Raw genomic sequence first — 24363 nt, 5'->3', positions numbered from 1 at the left:
CTCCTATTCGCCACTAAGATGCGCAATATAATCAAATGTGATGTCAGCCTCGGCTCCCCCTGTATCTGCTCCGTGCTATGAACAGGATATGATGCTGCAACATGGCCGCTACTTCATCCGAACCTATCTGAACGCACTACGTAATCGACGTTGACAAATCCAAAGATAAAGATTCGCTTTCATTGGCTGAGAAGATGAGTACGTATATACGTAACGCATGCTTTGGTACCATTCTCCAAGATGAGGTGTTTATAGGACAAAAAGAGTGTGGGCCAAATCATTACTGGAAATAACAGGTTAGTGTTTCTATTCTATGAAAGTTTTATAATATTCAGTGTTGGTGTGTGTTAAATTAGCAGGTTACCTAAGAAGCATGCTGTCAGTCTTTATGGGGTTCAACTTAATAATTATCCATTGTATTTTTTTTTAAAAATATAAATGTATGAATTACAAAAGGGATGCTGACATCACGGAAAAGCAACACGTTAGTCATTGTATTCTGCTGGCCAAAACTGTACTGAATAACTTTGGGAGAAACACAATATGTATAATGACAATATGTTGTGTGTGTGTGTGACATATTTTCCATAACTTCCATAAGGGTCAAGCCAGTAACTGATGGAGAATTCAATTACAAGCTAATACATAGTACTGGCAATAAATATGCAGAAGGCCTTGTTTGTCTTCTCTGATTAACAACATTTAAAAAGTGTTTTGTTTTTGTTTTTTCCTTCACAATACTTTGAATTCGGAGGAAACATATTTTCTACAAATGATAATCAAAATTTAAAGATAATTTCATTTTGGCACACAATCAACAGAACAAAATAACTGTTAACGTCAATCAAAATTAAAGAAATGCAAATAATAGCCTCATTTAATAAACTTAGTGAGGAAAAAGCCTAAACAGTGTTCTGGGGACCTTCATTTCCTCTGAGAACAGCTTGTTTACTCACTTATGGGAAAAAATATATATATATTTCTGAGTTTGCATTATAACCTCATTATTCTGAGTTTGAATTTGAACAACCACATCTACCGCGTCGTTTGTCAGAATTACGAGCTCATGAGGGCGCTCTTGAAGTACTCATATGGCTGCGCACTGATGCGCCTCGCGGTGTTACATTAGTGTGTGAGTGTGTGTGTGTGTGTGTGGTCATATTCGGAGAGGAGGGGACGCCTCTGGGCAGAAACTCCCCGTCATGAAGGGCAGGTCGGACCGGCCGCGGGCCTGAACTCCACATCTGTCCTCGGGCCGGCGGACAAGTCGCGATGGACTTCGTGCTGAGCGGAGCGGCGGCGTGCGGAGCGTGTCTGTTCACCAACCCGCTGGAGGTCGTCAAGACTCGGATGCAGCTACAGGGAGAGCTCCAGAGCCGCGGCACCTACCAGGTCTACTACCGTAACGTGTTTCACGCTTTTTACACCATCGGGAAAGTGGACGGCCTGGCCGGCTTGCAGAAGGGTCTGGTGCCCGGGCTCGTCTATCAGTTTTTTATGAATGGAGTGCGGCTCGGCTCGTACGCCGTCATCGAGTCCTCCGGTTACATCCACACGAACGGGAGAGTCAACGCGCTCAAGACCACGATAGCAGGGGCCGTGGCCGGAGTGGTGGGAGCTGTCATGGGCAGCCCCGTGTACTTGGTGAGTTTGACTTGACATTATTTTTATGTGCACTGCTCCTTTAAGGTCCATCAGCTGTGACATTTCAAGGTGAGCTGTCACTTTAACACATTGTCTCCCCCCTGACAGGTCAAGACTCATCTGCAGAGTCAGTCCACGTCCTCCATTGCAGTTGGACATCAGTATAAACACCAGGTAACATAATGTAACCCCACACTGATGATGCTACACATGATTGACTGGCATCATCATCATCTCCATCTTCCTCACGTGTTCCTCCTCTTCCTGTCAGGGGATGATCCACGCTCTGGCAGCCATCTACAAGCAGCACGGCATTCTGGGACTGTGGAGGGGCTCCAGTGCTGCCGTGCCCAGGGTCAGCGTGGGGTCAGCTGCACAGCTTTGCACCTTCTCCTCCTCCAAGGAGCTTGTGACCGACCTGCAGGTTAGATTGATTTATTCGAGACTCCCCCCACGGTTTGGTCACAAGTGGAAACGAGGCTCACGGGAGGAATGTTGTTTCCTCAGCCGTCCAGCACATCTTCCAGATGACCGCACAGTTCAAGAATAAACATGACTGTTTTTGGGGGGTTCTTGCATAACTCGCATAGGGCTTCTATGATAAGATGAGCTGGGAGGATTAGGGAAGAATTTGTTGGAGCATGATGTTGGTTCGGAGAAGAAATTCAAACTCTGGGCTTTAACATTTACAATATTAATGAGGTTGTAATACAAACTCAGAGCTCAGAGCAGAATAGGGTCCCCAGAACATTGTTTGAAGCTGTTTAGGTGGCAGGGTCCGCCAAATATAAACAAAGTGAAATAGTACGAAATTGTGTTGTTGTCCCTTTAAGGTCAGTTTGTCTTTGCAGTCATGAAAACTAAGAGAGTTTGTTTATTTTGTTTGGTTTTTTTTTCTGCGTAAAAATTCTGAGCAGTTGGCATAACTGGCGGGGTCTGCCATTCCTGCATATGACAATTTAGTAGCAGTTCAAAAGGTTCCGTGCGCCTGTGCTGGCCATCTCTTACTGTTTACTGTTTACTATCCCTAAGTTTTGGTTTGGCCTGGCAGATATTTAGAGATTATAAGTCACTGTTGAACATGGCAGGCAGGGTTACGTGTTTACAATAGTCAGTCAGTTAAGGGAACCTTGTGCCATTTTGCATGAAACATAATAAAGTAGGTGTTTGCGTTTGGCCCTTGGCCCATCATTAAGTTTTGGTTTTGGCCTTCCAAGGACAAAAGTTTGGGTCCGTTGTCTATATTGGCTCATTTTAGATTGATTTATTGAGAAAATAATCAGCAGATCCATTGTTTGCGACAGTTATCATCAGTTTGGGCCTTAAAAAAAACTCAGAAGTGCAGAAAATGCAGGCTTGAGAGGGGATCATTTGTAGTCAGTAGCTGTGTGCAGGTTACAAAAGCAGTCATTGTGGCTCTGACAAAGCACCAGGCAGTGGAACAGAAATTCGACACCCATCATTGGCCCCCCCGGCTGAAAACATGTAGCTTACACAACCACTGCACTGGTTTACTTGCTGCTGACCCAGCTCTACTTAAAAAAAAAAAAAAAAAAAGGGCTTTCATACTAAATGCCAGAACTGATACCATCATGAAACAGTGTTGTGTCCAACTGACCGACCAGACAAGAACCATGATGTCCTTATGTGTAGTTTACTTGTTGGTGGGTCAGTGAGGCTGGAGTCGGGTCTGTCCACACCTCCCAACGTCTGGGGTATGCGACACTCCCACTCGCTCTTACATAAGCTGCTGTATGACTGTTGAAGTGTAGCTCACCTATGTAACTCCATTATGTTCAGGCGGTCTACTTTCAAACATAAAAGTTGAGCTACTGCTTGTGTTTATTATTTTGTTGTTGTGTGATCATCCGAGGCAATTCAGCTCTAGTCTCCAGCATATGATAAACTCACTGTTATATTTTTTTGTGCTGTAGAAACAGCAGGTTTAGACCTTAGCTACTGCAGAGTGTGTTGCGCTATTAATAAGACATTCTTCTGCCTCGCTGCCTGTGGGAGATCATGACCCGTTAAAATTAGAACTGGCTGCACACGTGGTGGTACCTTGATGAACATACATTAGTCTAGTATCACCACACTGGTGCTACATCCTGTCATTCCTCCCTTCTGTCATACAGAAACTTAAGCCGCTCACAGCTTTAGTTATTACTGATAAACATATCACAAGGAACTTTTAGCTGTTATGAAACTGTCTCAGTTTAATACCTTCATAAGCAAACAACACATTCAGCAAGAAGTTTGGCTGTTTCTATATAGTTATGATAGTTATCATAGCTAGATTCAGATGTTTAGCCACGAGGCCCTGATTCTCTTACTGCTTTTATCCACAGGGGGCGCCAGAATCGTCTGGAAGTTCTTGTAGCTGCTTTAAGGTTGTCGCCTCACCACATTATATTTTTTTCTTCTTCTTCTTCCTCCTAAGATGTTCCCTAAGGACAGCTTTCTGGTGGCCCTAAGTGCCGGCATGATCAGCAGCGTGGTGGTGGTTCTGGCGATGACACCTTTCGATGTAGTGAGCACGCGGCTCTACAACCAGCCGGTGGATAATTTGGGCAAGGTGAGGAGACGGATCAATATGTTAAAGGTTCACTGCTTTAGGTTTTCATTACATCAGACTAAATTATTGATGTTATTTATGGCTGACATTTTTCAGAACTCATTCTCATTGCATTCTTAACATGCCTCTCTAGATGTCATTCATTATTGTAACTGTGGTCTGCCATTCCTCGGCCTAATGATTTACCAGGGCACAAGGGTTTCACAGGAAGTAAAATCTTACAGGGGAATTTTGCTAATTTAAAAACAGAAACCTTTGAATCAATCAAACCAAATGTAATATATAAAAAAAATGTTTAAATCAGATGGATCCAGATTTTTAGAAGGCTCAAATCCTACTCAGCCAGTCAGAAATTAATAGAAATGTCAAAAATGCTCAGATGCTGAAGTAAGTGAGAAAACATTCCTGGATCCAATCCCTTCATCCAGAAAGAAATGGGATCTATTCTGGGCTGAGACTTATACAATATGGTGGAAATCCATTTAGTAGTTCTTGTGTCATCCTGCTGGCAAACCAGCAGACCAACAATTGAACGAGGGCAAAAAAACATAACCTCCGTGGCTGAGGTGAAAAGCTGTTGTGTGATGTCAGCATCGGTTGGGTCTGAAGACTACAGGTTTTGGGATTTAAGGATTATAATTTTAGAGTAGTGACTGGTCAAATGGGAACATTCAGCTGATCAGACCCAGGCTGACCCTCATCTTCTCATCTGTTAGGGGCAGCTCTATAAAGGATTCGCTGACTGCTTTTCGAAGACGCTGAGAAAGGAGGGCTTGATGGGACTCTACAAAGGCTTGGGAGCCTCTTATTTCCGTCTCGGTCCTCACACCATCCTGTCGTTGCTCTTCTGGGATGAACTGCGCAAATTGTACCAGAAGTTCAGATAACACCAGGGACAAGGAAACGGAAAATGGGTAACTCATTAAGCTCTGAGTGCACAGGTTAAATGACTCATTAAATGACTCATTTAATGAGTTTGTTATTATAAGGTGAAAGAAAAAACAGGAGATGCTCTTTTCTCTTTTTTTATGGGAAAGAGAAGGAGCAAAGGTAACATTTTACACTCCAGTAAGGAAACATATGAGAATTGACAAAATGAGACAGGAAGAAGGAGGAAATTTCAAAATTACAGTCAGGACCTTGAAGCATTTCTGACAAACACATGCTTGAATTTGTTTTGGTGACATGTGTGCACAGATATAATGAGACATAGCAACTTAAAAGCTAGCCAGCTAGCTCATGTATGTCCTCTGGGGCATCAGGTGTAGGGACTCTTTTTATAAACTCATCGGTCATGCCATTCCAAGACATATAGACGTCATGCACTGGACACAGCTCTGTATTTTTCTGGAGAAAGCATCAAATGTGGCCCACTGTTACGAGAAAACAAAGCGATCGTGCCAACAACAGCTGCGCATGAAGTTTAATATGAAGTGATGACAGGTGGAAGAAGTAAATGCCGCTGTTTATTCTCATCGCGCATTAGTACAGACGCAGCACAGATGAAAATGTGCCAATCAAACAAATGATCCTCGTTAGCAGTGTGTTGGTGGGAGGTGATGCAAACGATGATGAAGCAACAGAAGTAAAAAAAAATCTGCTGATGATACGTTTTTGCTTTGTTTAACTTTATTTGATGGGAAGTTTTTTAAAAAGATCTTCTTTGATGAAGAGCGACATGCAAGGCAGGCAAGAATCCTCCAAAGTCTTAAGAAAAAGGACTTAGTTTTGACCTCATGAACAGAAGACCCAGCTTGTCTAGAAAAACTGCTTTCTTCATCTGGATAAAACTACCTCCACGTTCAATTTTCTGCACATACATTTGTAACTTTTGAACCAGAAACCAGCATACAGACAAAGACAAACACAGTTTAGTGCATCTTCATTGTCTGACTTATTTGTTTTTGTTTTTTTTTTATAGGGAAAGTTACAAACCTACTGTTGTTACTGAACTGACTCATTTCATACTGTGTATTATTTCACCACAGCCTGAGTTCATTTGCATCACTGAGCTTTTCTAGAAGGATGAATGTACAGTGAAATACAAATTAACGTCTATTCATTTTATAGATGTTAATTTCAGAAAAGCTGCTGTTAAAATAAGCAGGAAACTGTGATTTACAACTTCTTGTCTGAGCCAGAAACACTTTAGGACAGCAGTTATACATTTACAGGTGTAATGAAGTAAATTTCTCCCGTGTAGCTGGTGGAAAGCTTACCCGTTACTATTTGTAATTGAGTTTTAACTAAAAACTCAGTCGGTTGCCTCCAAGTTCACGTATGTATGTGTGTGCTTCATGGCTTCTCTTTGCCACTGTGATCCCTCAGATGTAATAATCAGCATTTACATTTCTTCGTTCTTTAGAAACAAATTCCGTCCTCCATAAGAGGAGCAACTAGTCAGTGTTGGAAGCAAAGTCTAAAAGCTTACCGTGATTGTTTTTTGAGAAATTTGCTTCCTGCCCCACAAATAATATTCATGAAATCACTGATCTTAAGTGTATCGTGACCATCAATCAAAAGTGCCCAAAAACATTTGTTTACAATTGCAGCGGCTACAGTGACCCAGTGATATGACAAAGTGGTGTGTCTCAATCACTGTTCAAAAGGAAGATATAAAAGATTAACTTGTTACTGAGGAGTTTTTGTCAGTTATTCGGCAGTTTGATTTCGATGTCATTTTATGAGTATTTTTTTTTCTGAAGTTTTATTTAAGTTACTTTTTGTGTGATATCTAATCAAATTATATTAAAATCATCTAAATGAATACTTACAATACAATCGTGCCACTAACATATATTTTGTAAGCGTTATTTGACACACATGATAATTCATTATTGATCACGTCTTTTAAAAAGAACCACAGCTGAAGTCTCTAATCAAATGATCATTGACAATAATTTGCCTTTGCGTGTCAGGGAGAGATCATTTAGCATTAACATTGTGTACATATGGTAATTTACGTCCTCCAGCTCATCATGAGCATAGTCAGTGTTACTGAGTAGCTTAAAATAGGCCAACAGGCAGATGAAATGATGATACGTCCCACTGACCCACAGCTCAGTGCCATTAGCGTCGCTGCACCAGTCTGCAGTAGACTTCAGGTTCTGTGAGGCCTGTACAGTTCAGCCCAGTGGGTCCATTACCGTGACATGGATGCTGCTGGTACATTTTGTACAAAACTCCTTTCTAATGTGTGAGCCAGATCTGGTGCTTTCTTCATAAAGGGCACAATAAAGTTTGCAAAGTGTCGAGAACTGAATGATCCATTATTAGTCATTAATCATTTTAATAATGAGTGAACAAGCTTGCAACACAATGTGTTTGTACTGTAGCTTTAAGAACATGCATTTGTCCTATTGGTTTCCATAATATAACATAGGAGACGGGTGTTACTTGAGTTTATTTTGTATTATGAAGTTGAAGTTTTGGTCTCCTTACCTTGCCATTGCCATTTTTTTATACTTTGGAGCAACTTCTTGATGACGCTTATTTGTATTATAAACTATGTATGTGGTTTATTATGGGGCATTCTTAAGTCTGTTAAATACAACAAGGTAATTTATTTTGAAGGGTCCAAGTGGGTCAGGACAGGGCAAATCTAACAGATTTTGATAGTCTTCCATAGATCACATTACTAGTCTAGAAACGTTGTCGTTAAAAGACTGGCTCAAGCACATCTGACCAGAAACTTTGTGTTGGAGCTTTTGTCATTTGTGTTGTTCTCATCGATCCGGCTGAATACATTTTCAACGGTTCAGACACCACAAAAGTACCCAAGTTACCAAATTAAACTGGCACATGACTACTCCTTAAAATAGAAACCAGATTAGAAACCATACAAACTATGGCTGATCCTTAAAGGTCTAGTGTGCAGGATTTGGTGCAACCAACTGAATACTCCTCGCTTCACCTTTCCCCGCACAGTGGCTGCTAAAAAAGCCTACCAGTTAGTTGAGCTTGATTAGTTGAAATATCTAACAAATCTAAACGTATACAAAGATTGGGGAAGGACTGATGTCAAGAAACACACAAATGTTTGATCAAGTTTAGGAAATTTTTGTTTGTAATTTGCAGATGGTTTCAGAGTAAAGCCTCCGATGATTTGTGTGTCTTTAAACCTCATGAAGGTTGTTCTGAGTGTTGAGCAGTATAAATGAATGTTACATACAACAGCTTGGCAATGTTTCATGATTGTATCACAAAATGCTTCTTGTTATGGGCAGTAATGTGTCAATGGACTTGAAGAGCAAATAAACTATCAGACTTTTTCAGAAGGACATTGTGTTGTGACTCAGTTTCTTTGATATAGGCTCAGTTAAGTTAATCTTTTACCATATTATACTTCAAATTATACTCTGCCTGTAAGGTGTCGACATCATTCAGCTGAGGTTTATTTCACCGGTATGTTCGAAATTGACCAAGTGATGAATTTCCCCACCAGCTGCTTGAATAATTAGAGAACAGAAAGTGCAGTGATAAATATTGTAGTTTCACAACATGTCTAACATTATCAGGTGACCACGCATCATGATGACAGATTGTGTTCAGCATGTGGAATGATTTGAAAGGATTTTTTTTGTTTTTTCTTTTTATTGGAAACAGAAAGAAAAAGAGAAAATAATGTTCTGATGTGAAATGTAAAAAAAAAAAAAAAAAAAGAAGCACCATAAAAGTTTCTTTTGTCAATAAAACTTATTTGAATTTGAATGTTGAATATTGGTCACATCAAGATTAAATGTAAATATCTAAGGACAAAGTTTAACGAGTCTAAAAGAAGCTAACGTCAGGATGCTAACATGCTTACAGTGGTTTAGCATTTAGTGTAATGTTCACATTGCTCAGCACTTTAGTTCAGCATGTTATCATCTGCTAATTCTCACTGCTAGCATGAAATTCAAAGGACAGGCTGTGATTATCCTTTATTTTAACCTTTTTTTTCAAGTAAAACTCTAGGCTGTTCTCCATTAATCAGCTTGTATGCACTAAAAACATATATTGTGATGTGTAGAGACCAGTTTGCCTCTCATACAGGATTTATACACTGGGTGTGTCTCATGTTAGCAGGGCGGCTACAGTTTGGCCCGGGGCACGTGCACCTCACAAAGCTAACAGGCAGTTTCAAAGCCTCTGTGCCTCGAGGGGGTCGTTCACAAAGTCAGCTGTGTGAAAATGAATCAGTTGTACGTAACAAGCCAAGATTAATATGTACACACAGATAATGTTTGATTGTTGCCGTTCACAGTCCTGATGTAAGGGTGACTGAAGGCGTCGGCTCTGATAACTCTGTTCACTATCACTTAAATATAAGTCACTGCGTGGCAAAGTTTTATTTCATTGCTGAACGTCAAGAGGTAATAGCAACAATAATAATTCACAGCATCATTAAATTCACAGTTCACATTATAGTTCAATAAGCATGACAGTAAGAAAATCCATACGATATGAATGTTGAAGCCATAAAGAGCGGTCTGTTGCACATGGTGAGCGGTCACTAGTTTCTCGTGTCCTGGAAACAAACAAAGTGGTTGCCAAAACTAACAAGGTTAATGTGTTGTTGGTGCACACGAGCTGCAGTGTCCGATTCAGAGAGTCTTGGCAGAGTTCCTGCTAATATCTTGAGTGTTATTGAGCAACACTGGACACCTTGTTCATGGTGGCTGGTTTTAGTTGAAGCTCAGAGGTCAGTTCATGAAAAGGTTGTGATTTGTGCTGCGGAAGAAATTTAAGTTCCTCCTTTGACAGGGTTCACTGTAGTTACCGCACTTCTCTTTCATGACAGTTTCCCTTAGTTGATCGTATTGTGACACCAAAAAAACATAACTATCAATCATCCCCAAAAACCTCTTTACCACTGCTCCAGGCAGTGACCTGGTGACCGAATTAATGTATGAAAAAAGAAACCTTCTCTTGAGTTCAATGATTACCTTTTTTTTTGACAGATGTCACAATTTTTTTCAAATACGGTTGGAAGATATATTATTTATACTAGAAAAAAAAACAAAATAAAAGCCATCAGAAAAGTAGTCCTACTGGAACGACCTTGATGGCACTGACATGTACATTGTTTTCCGGTAAACATAATGCGGCATCAGCAGGATGTTTCTACCCAATGTGATGGAAACTTGTGCGTTCGCTTATGTTTACTGACCGACTGCTCTTTTTCTCCAGTAATAAACCCTGTAGGTGCTTTGGAAATACTCAGTAAAATTCTTGTGCAAATGTTTGCCTTACTCTTCCTACCCTTAGACTGTCAGTCAAGTTTGTATTTGAATTAAAAGCAGCTAGCTCTCTGAGAAACACACCAAAGAGCTGACTGTTTTATTTTGACGGTCATCTGGAGATGCCATTGCCATTTACCCTTCAGAATAAAGTAATGCTCATTTGAATCACCAGGGGGCACCAAAGATCTTTTTATTCGCTCCCCCTTAAAATAACACAAAAAAGACATCTGCAGAGATAACATTCAAAATGTATAAAATGACTAAATAACATCACAGTGATCTATCTGAGTAGATCTGAGTGTAACAAAGAGGAATATTTGTACGAACAGACTTTGTTAACATTATAACTTTGGCTCAAAACCTTTTTTGAACTGCAGGAAGAATCTGCGCATGACGTTAGTGTTCGGCACCGTCCTCCACCATCTACTTGTGTTTCCTCTTCGTGGCGTCTCAGCGCTGCTGTAGCAGAGGACCTGGGCCACGAGGACACAGCTGAGACAGGCCGACAGCATGTGTGACAGAGTAGTAAAGGAGCCTCCAGTCTCCTACAAAATCAAGTTTGAGGCCCTCTCAGTTAGTGGCAGATTAGAGTAGTGCAGAGCATCAAGTTGTGCAGCTGTGTTTGTTTGTATTACCTGTAGAGACATGACGGTAACACCCAGAGACCCTGCGCACGATAGTAACACAGACAGAGTGGACAGCTGGCCCGTGTGGCCGTTGTGGTGGTTCTTTCGAGCCTGGAGAGCCTGGAAACAACAAAATCAAGAAAAAAGTTAACTCTGTGCACAATCTCATCACAGTTCACAAGTCTGATTAATAAAAGAAACTCAGAAACTGAACCGTTCAATTGATTCACTTGATTCAATTTGCTTATCTTTTAAATGATTGAGGTTATTGCCATTTCTTGTTGTGTGCTGTGATTTAAATTAAGAACAACGTGTATTTGCAACTTTCTCCTGTTGACGATAATTTACAGTGTGCTAAGAAATTAAATGAATTACTGAGTGCACCTACAGTATGTGTTGGTGGGCCTAAAAGAAAAAAAATGTCAGGTCCACCGGTGCAACAAGTGTAAAATCTAAGTTTGGTCTCCTGGTTTGTAAGATAAGCCTTGGAGTTGCTACCTTGCTTCCGATTACAGCAGCCACACTGGAGGCCTGCATGGCTGAGGCGACTGCAGCCGCCGCGTAGGAGCCCAGGAGGAATATCACACCGCCGTACGCCGAGAGGAACAGCGCTCCTGCCACAGAAACGTAAAAAAAAAAAAAAAGACACGAGAAACATTTGTAAACACAAAATTTCATGATAAAGGTCACTAATGAAATTAATAGTCTGACAAATCGCTAAATAATGAACTCAACCTTTAAAAGTAAAATCTGGTCTCGGTCAATGTGTCTTAATTGTTGTCAGTGTGACCACAGGGGGGCGCTCCAGGAAAGCATTGACCAAAACTGGAACAGGAAGACAGTCACCTGGAGATCTGATAAACTGAGACCTGATGGATGTATTTACTGCTGGGAAATGTAACGTTTAAGCCTCCTGTAATATTTAGTCCCGCTATTTAATCCCTTAAATATCTCACATTTCACTTCTGTGCAGCAAAGAGATTTTTTTTTTAATCTTATTCGATACTTAATGCTTTTGTTCTTTAGAGCAAGCAGTTTGATGAAAGCGTGGTGGGTGGTATCTGTCCAGTGCCTCCTTGTTAAGTTACCTGGTTGCCTGTTGCCAAAAACAATAATTATCTGAATCTGTTATCTGAATCCTCTCTCAGAGGAAGTTTTCTGTTGCCGAAAACAGACATTCAGTTTACAGTGCATGAGTTCAGTTCCTCACAGAAGATGTTTACTAGACTGATTGAAGACGAGATAAACAGTTGCACAAAAATAATAATAATGAAGATTTTAGTCAATCCAACACACACTGCTACTGCTGCTGCTGCTGCTGCTGCTGTAAACACTCCCCTAGTTAAATATTGCTGTTATGGTCTTTGGGTCTTATCTTCTTGTGTCAGTTTCTTTCTCCCACCTGTCCTTGTCCTTCCTTGTCCTCCTTGAATTGTCTACAGGGGCTCATTTGATGTGAGGTCACACAACGTTTCCCAACTCTGAGTGCTTTGTTTGTCCGACTAAAACAGGAAGCACCCCACAACAGCCACGCGAACTCTGACTGGATGGCAGGATTTCACATCAGACCAACATGGCAGCCTGTTTGGAAACTTTCTGTTATATAACCTCAGTGTCTGTCTCAGTAGATGGCCAGCTTTGTGCTTGCTCATGGGGAAAATGTTGTGTGTCTGTAAATGTATTAAAGATTATGGTCTAGATGTGTCATGGAATGACTTTTGAGTGCCTGGAGACATTTTGAGGGAGAAATAAGCCGTGCAGTTGCTGAAACTGTCTTCATTTTGTCTTGACAATGCCCAGTTTTTAGAGCTGTTCAGAAGTTTCCAGAAACAGTGAGTCATGCCCGACGCTTCCTATTTGCATAAAGCTGCCAGCACCACTACCAGAATGCATTGCGAGGCCTCCTTCATAGACAATAAACGGGACGCATTAGAACGATGGATCCTGTGGACACCTGTAGTACCTTTAGTTTCGCGTGTCCCATATCAGCTTTCCTGCTCTTGTGTATTTAGTTCTGTGTTTTTCCCTCTTTCTTCTTCTGCGTTTCCTCATTCTTTCCCCCAGTTCTGCACTCGCCGCCTCTGTTCCTCATGTAAAATTAGTTTGGACTGTGTTTTTGTGGTCCTGGATCCCTGCTTTTACTGCCTGCCTTTTGTTTTTAGATCCAGCTTGGTTCACAAAGCTCACTTTTTGTTACCTCTACTTGCCCTCTTGGAGTTTGTATTTGGGTATATTTTGCTACACTTACATTTTGCTTTGTGTACATCCTCAGCCAACATTAATGAGCTTGGAGGAGAGGTTATTCAAAGCATTTAGAGATGGACTGACACATTGTTGGTTTGGTCTTTTTCTTTAGATTTCTTGACATTGACAAAAATAGAGAGTGATGCCAGAGTTACCTTGAAAGAATATAGATCATTTAGAGTGTGAAGCTGGGGAAATGTGCCTGTACCTCTGAGGGTATCGTCTCGATAATGCAGGATAAGGAAGACAATCGCCGCCGTCTGGGCCAGTGTGAGGAGCCTCTCACTGTAGGCACTGTAGAGCGGAACAAGAGAAACACATGTAAGGCAGCTCAGATCTATGATTAAAACTGCAGATACATACAGATCAATACTCTCTACTCAGATAACTCACTGCAGGGTATGTGAACTAACAGACAGTCTTTAAACCTGACAGAACATGCTTCATATGTCAAACAAGTACATGTCACATGTGCACTCAGGGGTGTGAACACGACTTATTGTTAAAGTCAGTGAGTCACATATTTACACAGCCTGAGTGATCTGAGTAAACGTCCGGTCATATATGAGCTTTAAGATCAGTCCAGGTTACTGTTTGTTTAAAACAACTCTGTTCCTATGGCGAATCATTGTATAGATTGTAACACGGTTGTGAAACGCTGATATCATCGATAACCACTGAATGACTCGCAGCCTCATCTGCCGGTGAATCAGCATTAGGTCGAACGCTCGCAGGCCTCTTTGCTCTGGTCGAATACGTACGAGAGGGGGAAGTTGTGCGCCATGGCGTACACGACGGGACATGAGAAGGCATAAAGCTGCAGCAGGCCGGAGGTCAGACTGATGCCGGCAGCACTTCTTCTCCACAGTATCTTCAGCAGCTGAGGTGGCTGAGCTGCAGGGAGACGACACACAGGGGAGGTGAGGGCGGGGCAGAGGAGGCGCTACATCACTGAACACAACCAACACCAAGTCAATGATGTATACAAACAACCAACTGCAGTTATGTGAAAAAAAAAGAAAAAAAGAGTATGCATCGTGTACGTCATTGCACTGCGGTTAATGATTCAGCTTCCCAGATTCAGTTCACTTCTGCAGAGATGACACGCTACGGAAGTGGCTCTGTGATGTCATCATCATCATCAGGCCTGATGTAATCACGGGTCACTGCTCCAGGTATTTCATAGCGGCTCACCAGAACACTTAACGGTTGTCGTGGTGTGATCACTGTGTTCACAGATACAATCAATAGTGTTCAATCATGACAGTGAAAACAAAAGGCTCGTCTAATCTCATCTGTTGGTGGTGATGGAATGTAACTAAACTAGCATTTACTCTTTAACAAGCCTGCTGCACTCGAGTACGAATTTCAGATATATTTTGATACTGCATTTCAGAGCCACTACTGTAGTTTTCTATCTCACAGAATATGCTGCACTGCTGTGGGTTAAACGACCAGACAGTCTGTAGACTGTCTTTTGGTTTTCCTTTGGTATCATTGTTGGGGCTGCAGATTCTAACTTGCACAAACTTCAGTCAGATGCAGGATTGATGAGACAGTCAAGGCCAGATACTGGAGCAAACAGTCCATCTTGTCTTTACACGCTCTTTGCTATTAGGTGAAGAAGAGGTAGGATAAACACAGTAGATGCATTCATGTCATTGTGTGAACAAAGAGGGTGGTTTCAACAACCCTGGTGCCGATTACGCCCCCATGAATAGGCAGTTTTTGGGGAGCAAAAAACTAAGATATGGATAAATCGTTCAATATGTATTTTTTTGCAGCGATTCCCTCACATTTACAACAGAAACGTGTAATGGAGGCAGGATACTTCACAGATTAACAACACACTTTCCTGTCTAACATGACTTCAGTAACCCAAAAACTTCTCCTTGAACCAAAAACTGTAGCCGATATCAACAACTTGTACACTGATTGATGTCTGATGGGACAATATCGCCTCACCGATGCATCAAACCGGCTCTTCTGCCAACATTATGCATAGCCGTTGACCCTTCACCATCAAAAGTAGTAAAATGCAAAATACACATGAATGCAAATAGTAAAACACTGGCAGGGACATTGTGACTGCAGGATTCGTTCTAGCCTGCATGTACCTTCACCAGAGAAAACTGTTGTTGTTTGTCAGTGCTGACCCTGCTGATGACCTGCTGCTGTCACGTGATTCAATCAGAGAGGCCGAGAAGAAGTTCTTACCCAGGAAAGTCTCCAGCAGGATCCACAATCCCAAAATCTTGTTCAGGATAAACTTCAGGCACGGCACTGGGACATAAATAATCAGAAAGAAAGAAAGAAAGAAAGAAAGAAAGAAAGAAAGAAAGAAATGTATGTATGACAACATTCAGGCTGCAGCAGATCTTGACACGGTGAGCAGTTCCTGAACGTGATTTCTTAAATTATTAACAGAAAGAATATCCCAGATCACACGAAAACATTTCCAGTTTTAGTTTCCTAAAGTGTTTACACCGTTCAGCTACAGTCAGGAGTGGCGAGCCCCCCCACACACACTCCCACCGCCGCCTGCACATCTGGAGAAGAGTTTTACGCGACATTTGCTCAATACGTGACAAAGACAAAGCCTCACCGTGCATGTGAAGGTGGACGAAGATCTCCTCGTAACATTTTTTGGGCATTAAAAAGGAAACCAGGAAGTGTCGGACGGAAGACGAGTCCATGGTGGTCCAGCTGCTGCAGCCAGGGCGCTGCGCGGTCACGGGAGCAGCAGGGGGGGAGCGCGCAGAGCAGAGATCCCCCAGATGTTGACCAGGAGAGGACACAGGGAGGGACAGTGGACTCTCACCTCGGAGGGTCGCTCTGACATCACACGCATGTGGCCCGGAAGTTACAGCGTTACAAAAAAATCCTTTTTATACGCTGTTGGACAAACATGCATCCGTGTGGATACCCGAGAGGCAAACACTGCACAGGTTCACCACAAGGCCACAGAGCTGGTGGCCTCAGCATGTAAAGACACTCTGTTTTAAATGATGAGTACCATTTTGTAGTAATTCACTTTTCAGATCCTAAAGAAAAATCTTAGACACATGTAAGTTATTAGTTTCCATGAAATGATCCCAAATTAGCACAATAATTAACTCAAACCATTTTGAAAATCAACCCAATATTATATTCAGTAACATTCTGCTGTTTGCCACTAAGCAGTCAATAAACAGTGGGAAGCCTTTTTCTTTGGAAATTAAAATTGCATCATCAGCAGAAGTTAGTCAGAAACAGCTGGAGGCTTCTGGGAAATGCAGACTTACAAAGAAATGACTGTGATCTGCCCATCGGTAAACAGCAGAATATTATTATTTGAGTATCTTATATGATCGCATGATAAATTTTTTGGTTATTATTGTAGTAACAAGTTATTGTGGTAAATATGAACAAAATCCTTTATTGGACCAGACTGGGTTCCAAACTTGTGATGTCACAAGTGTAAGTGATGTAAGAACTGGCGACCTGTCAAAGCAAGGCCACTCCAAACCAATAAGGGGGCAGCAAATCACCAGAGCAACTAACTGCTGCTAACTGTGGCTACCAATTGGTAGTTAGCTCTGTTAGCTGTGCAGTTAGTGGTCCAGACTAGGTGTGTACATAGATGTTATATTGTCATCAATACACTTATTTCTTCACATTCTGTTGATAATCGTAGTTCGTTTTTGAAAGCTAACAGCAAAAACTTTTACAGATTGGACCTTTGATTACAAAAATAAGAAATAAAGCAAAGTTTGCACATATTGAACTATTTAAACTCAGTTTTAAGGCGAGGACAGATAAACGTCCCTCTCCTCAGAGGTGAAAACAATCTTTTAGTGTCAAACCTGACACATTCTGCACAGCAGACGTCAAACCATCCAATAACTGAACAAAAAGCAAGACTCGATATTAGTGGAGGGGGACTTTAAAATGCACCATTAGCATGTCTTACATAGAATAACATAGACTAAAAAAACTCTCACAATTATTATGGCTACGGTACCATAAATTGTAAACAAAAAACACTCTTAATTACATTTTCCTGGCATTAAATAGATAAGGAGTAGGCCTAATTATTTTTATCATATACACACAGATGTCTAGCTGTATGTAACCATGAAATTTGCCAAAGACACTGGGTTTTATATCAATAAAAGACAATTTACATGCTGGATTAAAATGACTTTAACAAGTGCAAGCTACACAAAAAAAGAAACAAAGTTAATGTAAGCCTGTTATTAATCACCTAATCACACTTTCTTCACCACATCACCACCATTGATAGCGTTTATCCGCCTATCTCTCTCTCTCTCTCTCTCTCTCTCTCTCTTTCTGCGAGCTTCACGTTGGACTTCGCTGAAAACAGGAAGGATTTGAGCAAAAAAAAAAACCCAAACGATCGAGAGGTTTTACATCAGTCCGTCGGTTTCCACTCTGACAACATGTGTACTGGAAAATGTTCCCGTTGCATTGCGTGTGCTCTGTACCCGTTAGTGTTCCTGTCCATGCTCTGTAACATAATATTGTTCTTTCCTGGTGGGAGTGTCAAGTATTCCAAAGAGGGACACCTTACTGATGAGGTGAAATACCTGGGGGGACTCATTGGAGGGGGTTTGATGGTAAGTTGTCTTTTTTTTACCTGTTACTGAGGGCTGTGACTCTATTTCTGAAGTATAACATGCAAGAACAGTGGATTGCAACTATGTTTCAAGCAGTTCAAGGTTCCTAATTTCTGTGGTAAAATCCCTAAAACTTGACTGAAAATGCAAAGTCATCCAAGTGCTGAAAAGTTAAACTCACAAACCGTTTTTGTCAGATTGTTTGGTTGCATGCCTTGTTACACTGACGCCCCATTTAATTCCCTTCCCGTCCAAACGCTCATCGCAGGTGTTGATCCCAGCGCTCTACATCAGCCTGACCGGAGAAGATGGATGCTGTGGAAACCGCTGTGGGGTGAGTCAGCCAGACATGTCATGCACTCAGGAAGAGTTAAAGGATTATTCTGTCAAAGTATTGTTTTGAAGATTAGGAAGAGCTGTCACACTCAGCTAAATATTAGTGTTTTATGGAAGCCAGTCATGCTGATAAAGAAGAAGAAGAAGAAGAAAATGCCGCTCAGTGCTGCATCACTGTTGCACAACATTTTGGTGTACTTGAGACAGATAAGATAATGCGGCACCATCAGCTGCAGCACAGCTCTGGTTCTCCTTTTCCGTTTCTGCATGGGAATATTTATTCATGTATACAAGATCAAAGCCTTATTGTAATGTGTCTCAACAAACATAAAGAGTATTTAAACAAGTTCAGATTTTTTTGACTTTCTGAACTTCTGCAGATGTTCTTGTCGATTGGATTCGCTGCAGAGGGGGTAGCAGGCGCCCTGTACAGTTTCATTGTGGCGGTGCAAGGTGTCGGTAACGGGCCGCTCTGCAAATACAATGGGAAATGGACCAGACCTTTCAAAAACAGGTGACGAGCACAACTGTCCCTTTGGCATTAGTGAAGTTCTCATGACGTTTCAGTTATTTATAAGCCTCCTCTTTCACCAAGCAATGCGAGCTACATATCTGACTCCAAGCTGTGGTCAGTGTGCACCGAGCCTACGAACGTGGTGCAGTTCAACACCGGACTCTTCAGCACTCTGATGGCAGTCAGCTGTCTGCAGGTGATTCTCTGCACCATTCAGACCATCAACGGCTTCTTCGGCTGCCTGTGTGGAACCTGCAACAAATCTGAGGTAAAGCTGAAGAAGTCTCACTCCAGTTCTTCTTTTGGTCCAAACCAAAATATTTATGTAATTTGATGGAATCTTAATGTCAGTTGCCCTCTCTCTTTTTAAACAGACTGCGACCATTAATTAAATATCTGCATTCCTCATATGGAGAGTCGACTGCCATCCACTGATAATCAGCTGAGCATCTCGTTCCTGGCTTGAAAACACTCCCTTTGAAATTCTTGTAAACAGAATTTTTAATGTGTGTTTTTTCATACCGCTGCAATATATTAAATTCCACTTTCAGTCAAAAATGTGTCTCTCTTCTTGTTCCTACAGTTGAATGTTTGAGCTGCACTGTGTAGAATGATGAACGTGCAGAGTTTGACAAGAGACGGCCATTTTAACATACACACTGAAAATCTGATTTAAAGGTGCAATGAGTAGGAAGAGAAATCATTAACAAATTAAATAATATCATCAAAAGAATGTGAAGAAATAACATGACTTGAGGAAGAGGTCTTTGAATTGAGTTGCCGAGATATCTTGTGAAATTAGCATGCTGAGCTAACCGCTAGCTGCTTTGTTCTGACTCTGTACAACACCGACACTCTCAAAGCTCCATGTCAGGCGGAGAGTCAGCCACTAGAAGCACTAGCTGCGCAGCTAACTGTGCTAACTAGCTGACGACAGTTACATTTAGCAGCATTTGGTGGTTTTTCTGGTGATCTGCTTCTTCTCTTTGAGTATTCTTACATATTGCTCTTTTCAAAAGGCGGAACGACCAGCAGGATTCTCGACATCATAAACAGTTTGGAAGCCAATGTTCAGCGCAGACAAGTGTGTTGTGGGAACTGAGAACTGAGAATGGACTTTAAAGAAAATAAGGAGAAGTTAGACTTCAAATGAAGACGATTTGCATATTAATATATTCTAGCAGTTCTAATGGGGAGAAGAAACGGGAACGTTTAAAGGCTTTTTAATGTGGAAATTATACTTTCCACCAGACACATATTAGAGAACTCTTTTCAGCCTTAATACACATGTGGAGGGGATCTTGAGTTATGTTGTGACGAGACGCAGTGTTAGAAATAACCTAAAAAAATGGTTAATAAGTTGTTTTAGAATTTAAGCTACATATAATCACCAGCTGATTATTCAGATCTGAAGGCCAGGACAGACTGAGTTTATACACAACCTGACATTTACTGATGTTTGAGAGATAAAAGCCAAAACACAAGCCTTTCCTGTTTACTACCAGATAATTAGGACACATGATGCTTTGGCTTTGACTCAGGAGGGTAGTATACTCATCATGAGGTACCCAGAGATGCCCAGCCATATATCGATGATAAAAAAAAAATCAATCATTTACTTACGCCAGTTCCTGCCGTGACATTTTATGATACCGGTGAATCATCACTCATATCTTTGTTTCATCCACACCTCGGTCGATGCAGAACTAATCAGCTACCTCTATCTGACATTTACTTGTTTTATTTGCATGTTTTGCTGACCCAGTTAAAACTTCAGATTACACATCATGTACATCATGCATTGTGTCGGAGCATCGGTGCACGTTGTGCTGTTTAATCCTCATCACAGCGTGTTTTCAATGAATTTAAAAAAAAAAAAAATACACATTGGATCAACAAAAACGTTCAGTCTGCTGTCAGTGACAAGTTTGTGTTTGTGTGTCACATTCAACAATCAACACTTTTTTTTTTTTTTTAATGTGAGGAAGAAAAAAACAGTCCAGCTGTGGATAAGTTACAACCTCTCTGTTCTGAGGAACACGACCTCGCCCCAGCGCTGCCTGGAGACAGCTCATATTTTGAGAAGCGCACACTCCACTTTTTTTCCCCTTTTACTCAGTTTTTCATTACAACACGGAAATAGCTCACAAGAGAAACTGAAGTATGTGGCCTGTCCGGTCAGTGTTGAAACAGTCACAATGTGGTCATTTATATGCCTTTTTTTTTTTTTTTTTTTTTTTTGCAGCTGATGTCAATGACACATTGTTCCCCGCTCAGCCCAGGTTGCTGCCACGGGTCTAAAGTCCAACCGTGCCGTGACCCTGCAGTCCTGATGTAAGTACATCAGTAGCAGCAGTAGGTGGAGTTGGAAGTCACGGTAAATCTCTGCTTCTGACTCAGACACTCAGATGACTTAAATTAATACCCATCTTTAACCCCCCCCCCCAAAAAAAGTGCCTCTACTCATTAACCCAACAGACGGAGCGTTGTCTCTGGAAGGGTACCACAGTATGAGTCACGCGTGCTTCCATGGCCTATCCCCGGCTCTGTTTGTCCATGTTATCTGGTTGTCAGTACACCTCCCACACCCTAACATCACTCACCATATTAAGTTCCTGCCGTCATTCCCCTGTTTGGGTGCGTTTTAGGTGGAACCTCTCTCTGAGGACAGACAAGGGATCTGAGTTTACCAAAGGAGTCGTTTTTACAGCAGCCAGTTAATCTTCACTCTGACAACATGTGTACTGGAAAATGCTCCCGCTGCATCGCCGTTACTCTGTACCCGCTGGCGCTCATATCCATCATCTGCAACATAGTTTTGTTCTTTCCTGGCGGGGACATCAAGTATGCCAAAGATGGACATATTACTGAGGAGGTGAAGTACATGGGAGGACTGGTCGGAGGGGGTTTAATGGTAAGTTGTGTCTTCTCCTGCGTGTTGCTGAAGGGTGTGACTCTGGACTGAAATGCTGCTGTAAATTCCTCGGTGAAGTATGTGCAGCCACAGGAAGATACAAGTCATGTAAAGCTTAAACTAAAGAAAAGGATTTTTTCTTTACATTTGCTTCATTGAACATTTCAAGGGGCACTTCGTCGTTTTGGAGAAAATTGACATTAAAACAAACTAATTAAACTAAAAACTGGAGCGTGTTTTAAGTGTTTTAAGACAGGAAGCCGCATATAAACAGAGTAAGAGTGTGAAATGATGTTGTCCTTTGAGGTCAGCTTGTGTGTTCAGTTTATTCAGTCATGATTTTAGTTTATTTAGTTTGTTTGGGCATAAAAAAAAAAAAAAAAATCAGTCACTAAAGATCTTTCTCCAAAAACAAAACAACACAGTTTCCAGACATATGAGTTTAATGTCGTTTTATGAGGTACCTCAAACGTTTACCTCTGCAATGATTTTTTAAAAAACATATTCTACAAGCTGAAGTGAAAATACTGAATTGATTTGACTGCGTTGAACTGGATATGAACTCTTTGTCGACCCACCTGTCCTCGTGCAGGTGTTGCTCCCGGCGCTTTACATCCACCTGACTGGAACACAGGGCTGCTGCGGGAACCGATGTGGGGTGAGTCCGTCTGAAATACACACAGAATGTTTCTCGCTTGAGTTCAAATGATTAACAATATAAACTGCACACAACAATACACACTTCCTACTAAATTTAATTAAAATTTCAAATAGTTAGGAAGTCGCAGAGGCAAATTAAATCAGCTGATGGAAAAGTCTTGTTTGCTCACGTACGCCACGGTCTGATAAAAACGTGTGCCACAGAAACGAGATTACAGTTGATTACACACTGCAGTACATTAAGATTTCAGCCGTGTCTGTTTCGCCCTTTCTTGCAAATCCATGTATTTAATGGAGGTCGGACACACTGAGTTTATGAAGTGCTTAAAAAAAAGATAAATATGCTGCACGGTTCTGCTTTTCATATCTTGTTACAAACTCAGAAATGATTCTAACAACCTTTTGTTTCGATGCAAACACAATACGTAACAGTTTTAAAAGTGCCAGAATGCTGATTGCAATGTGTTTTAAACTCCCAATCCTGCAGACACAAACGACCATGTGACATTTTTAAGCAATATCAAGCCGTGAGATGTATTCTTGTTGACGAGTGTTTCCTCTGGTTGTCAGGGGAGGTTTTGATGGCGCTGTCTGATGTCACCTGTAGGTGCAGCACAACAATAGCAGGCCAGTGAATAAAGTGTGGGCCCAGCAGGAAGATAAGAAACATGTTTCAGCCTGTTGGGTTTAGCCTCTAAGTTTTTCTACCTACCACTGGAGGGAAACACAGTTTGACACAATAAAAGTGAGGAATGTGAGAAGTGAAAGGACAGCTGGGAGCCTGTTCCTGCTGAAACTGGTACATTGCTCATTAATCAATAGCACTGAGAAATGTGTGTGGGAGGGGCAGCATGGGGGATAACTCGGTATGAACAGACCATGTCTTCAACTGCTGCAGAAACGTTACTGACCTTGGCTTATTATTTACCCTCTGCAGATGTTCTTATCAATTGCATTTGCTGCAGTGGGTGTGGCCGGGGCCCTTTACAGTTTCAGTGTGGCGGTGCTCGGCTTGCAGAATGGGCCCCTCTGCAAAGTCCTCCTGATTTGGACCACACCCTTCAAAAACAGGTGAGTAACTTATCTGGTGACATTTCTTAAGTTTCCTTGGAGGTCCTGATTCCTCCTTCATGCAGATCCTCTTTTACGCAGTGACAATAATTACCTGACTGACGACACGTGGTGGGGAAGCTGCACAGAGCCTAAGAACATTGTGCAGTTCAACATCGGACTGTTTGCCACGCTTCTGGCCACGAGCAGCCTGGAGGTGATTCTCTGTGCCATCCAGATGATCAACGGGCTCTTCGGCTGCCTGTGTGGAACCTGCACCGATAAAGGGGTGAGATGAAGCTGAGCCCGAGATAGAAATGAAAACACATTCAGTTGTGTGTGTTGTGCGGATACCTTAATCCAAACACTTCTCAGATGTAGAATCTTAACATCTCACCCGTTTTTTGTTTTTGTTTACATGCAGCCGCTGTGATTTCCTGACAGTCGTCTGGCGCCCCCTTCTGGAAGACTGAGAGCGGTGTTCACGGCTGCGGCTGCATAAAAATATCAACCTCTTGTCGTCTTTGTTGACAGATTTTTTTTTGTACTTTTTACGTGTATTTCCTGACGCTTATAATTTCATTGTTCTAAAACATAGACATGTTTGTCATGTAAGGTGTGAAAATGGAAAGTTTTAGAGATAAATCGTGCAAAATATTGATTGATTTTTAATAAATTGGTTTTAGTTATCAGCTGCTGATCCACTGCTGCAGCTCTGTGTCACATCAGACATTGCATTTTATAACACATTTTGCACTACAGAAGAAATTCAGACTCAGAAATGTAATAATACAAACTGAAAAATATTTATATTATATAATATTTTTTTTCTGCAACTGAATAAACAAGCTGTTCTCAGAGGACTGTATGAAGCTAGAAATGTCAGTTTGTTGAAAATGAAGAGTTTAATTTGTTCAGGCATTAAATAAAAGTGTTAATGAAGAAATCTCTCTTTTT

General features: G+C 41.4%; 4 protein-coding genes across 4 annotated transcripts; 3 read left to right on the top strand and 1 right to left on the bottom strand.

Moving 5' to 3' along the window:
- Positions 1-1042: 1042 nt before the first annotated feature.
- slc25a35 (solute carrier family 25 member 35) lies at positions 1043-8499 on the top strand. The gene is made up of 5 exons (XM_037120516.1): positions 1043-1644; positions 1753-1818; positions 1916-2068; positions 4085-4219; positions 4936-8499. The coding sequence occupies exons 1-5, from the start codon at positions 1273-1275 to the stop codon at positions 5104-5106; spliced, it is 897 nt and encodes a 298-aa protein (XP_036976411.1). The 5' UTR covers positions 1043-1272; the 3' UTR covers positions 5107-8499.
- Positions 8500-9170: 671 nt separating this feature from the next.
- Positions 9171-16208, bottom strand: LOC119031280 (mannose-P-dolichol utilization defect 1 protein-like). The gene is made up of 7 exons (XM_037119650.1): positions 15919-16208; positions 15531-15596; positions 14075-14207; positions 13522-13607; positions 11568-11683; positions 11079-11189; positions 9171-10988 (listed from the first exon to the last, which is right to left on the bottom strand). The coding sequence occupies exons 1-7, from the start codon at positions 16007-16009 to the stop codon at positions 10785-10787; spliced, it is 807 nt and encodes a 268-aa protein (XP_036975545.1). The 5' UTR covers positions 16010-16208; the 3' UTR covers positions 9171-10784.
- A 1479-nt stretch (positions 16209-17687) lies between these two features.
- On the top strand, positions 17688-19798 carry LOC119031281 (transmembrane 4 L6 family member 4-like). Its single transcript, XM_037119651.1, has 5 exons — positions 17688-17932; positions 18201-18266; positions 18649-18782; positions 18864-19050; positions 19157-19798. Exons 1-5 carry the CDS (start codon positions 17756-17758, stop codon positions 19172-19174), a joined length of 582 nt encoding a protein of 193 aa, XP_036975546.1. The 5' UTR covers positions 17688-17755; the 3' UTR covers positions 19175-19798.
- A 1562-nt stretch (positions 19799-21360) lies between these two features.
- On the top strand, positions 21361-24352 carry si:ch211-137i24.10 (uncharacterized protein LOC565274 homolog). Its single transcript, XM_037119652.1, has 5 exons — positions 21361-21696; positions 22289-22354; positions 23294-23427; positions 23509-23695; positions 23831-24352. The coding sequence occupies exons 1-5, from the start codon at positions 21520-21522 to the stop codon at positions 23837-23839; spliced, it is 573 nt and encodes a 190-aa protein (XP_036975547.1). The 5' UTR covers positions 21361-21519; the 3' UTR covers positions 23840-24352.
- Positions 24353-24363: the final 11 nt, after the last annotated feature.

Source organism: Acanthopagrus latus, chromosome 13 (genome assembly GCF_904848185.1).
Source record: "Acanthopagrus latus isolate v.2019 chromosome 13, fAcaLat1.1, whole genome shotgun sequence".
Lineage (NCBI taxonomy): Eukaryota > Metazoa > Chordata > Actinopteri > Spariformes > Sparidae > Acanthopagrus > Acanthopagrus latus.
Note: the sequence above shows the minus strand (reverse complement) of the source record. Positions and strands in the feature narration are given on the sequence as shown.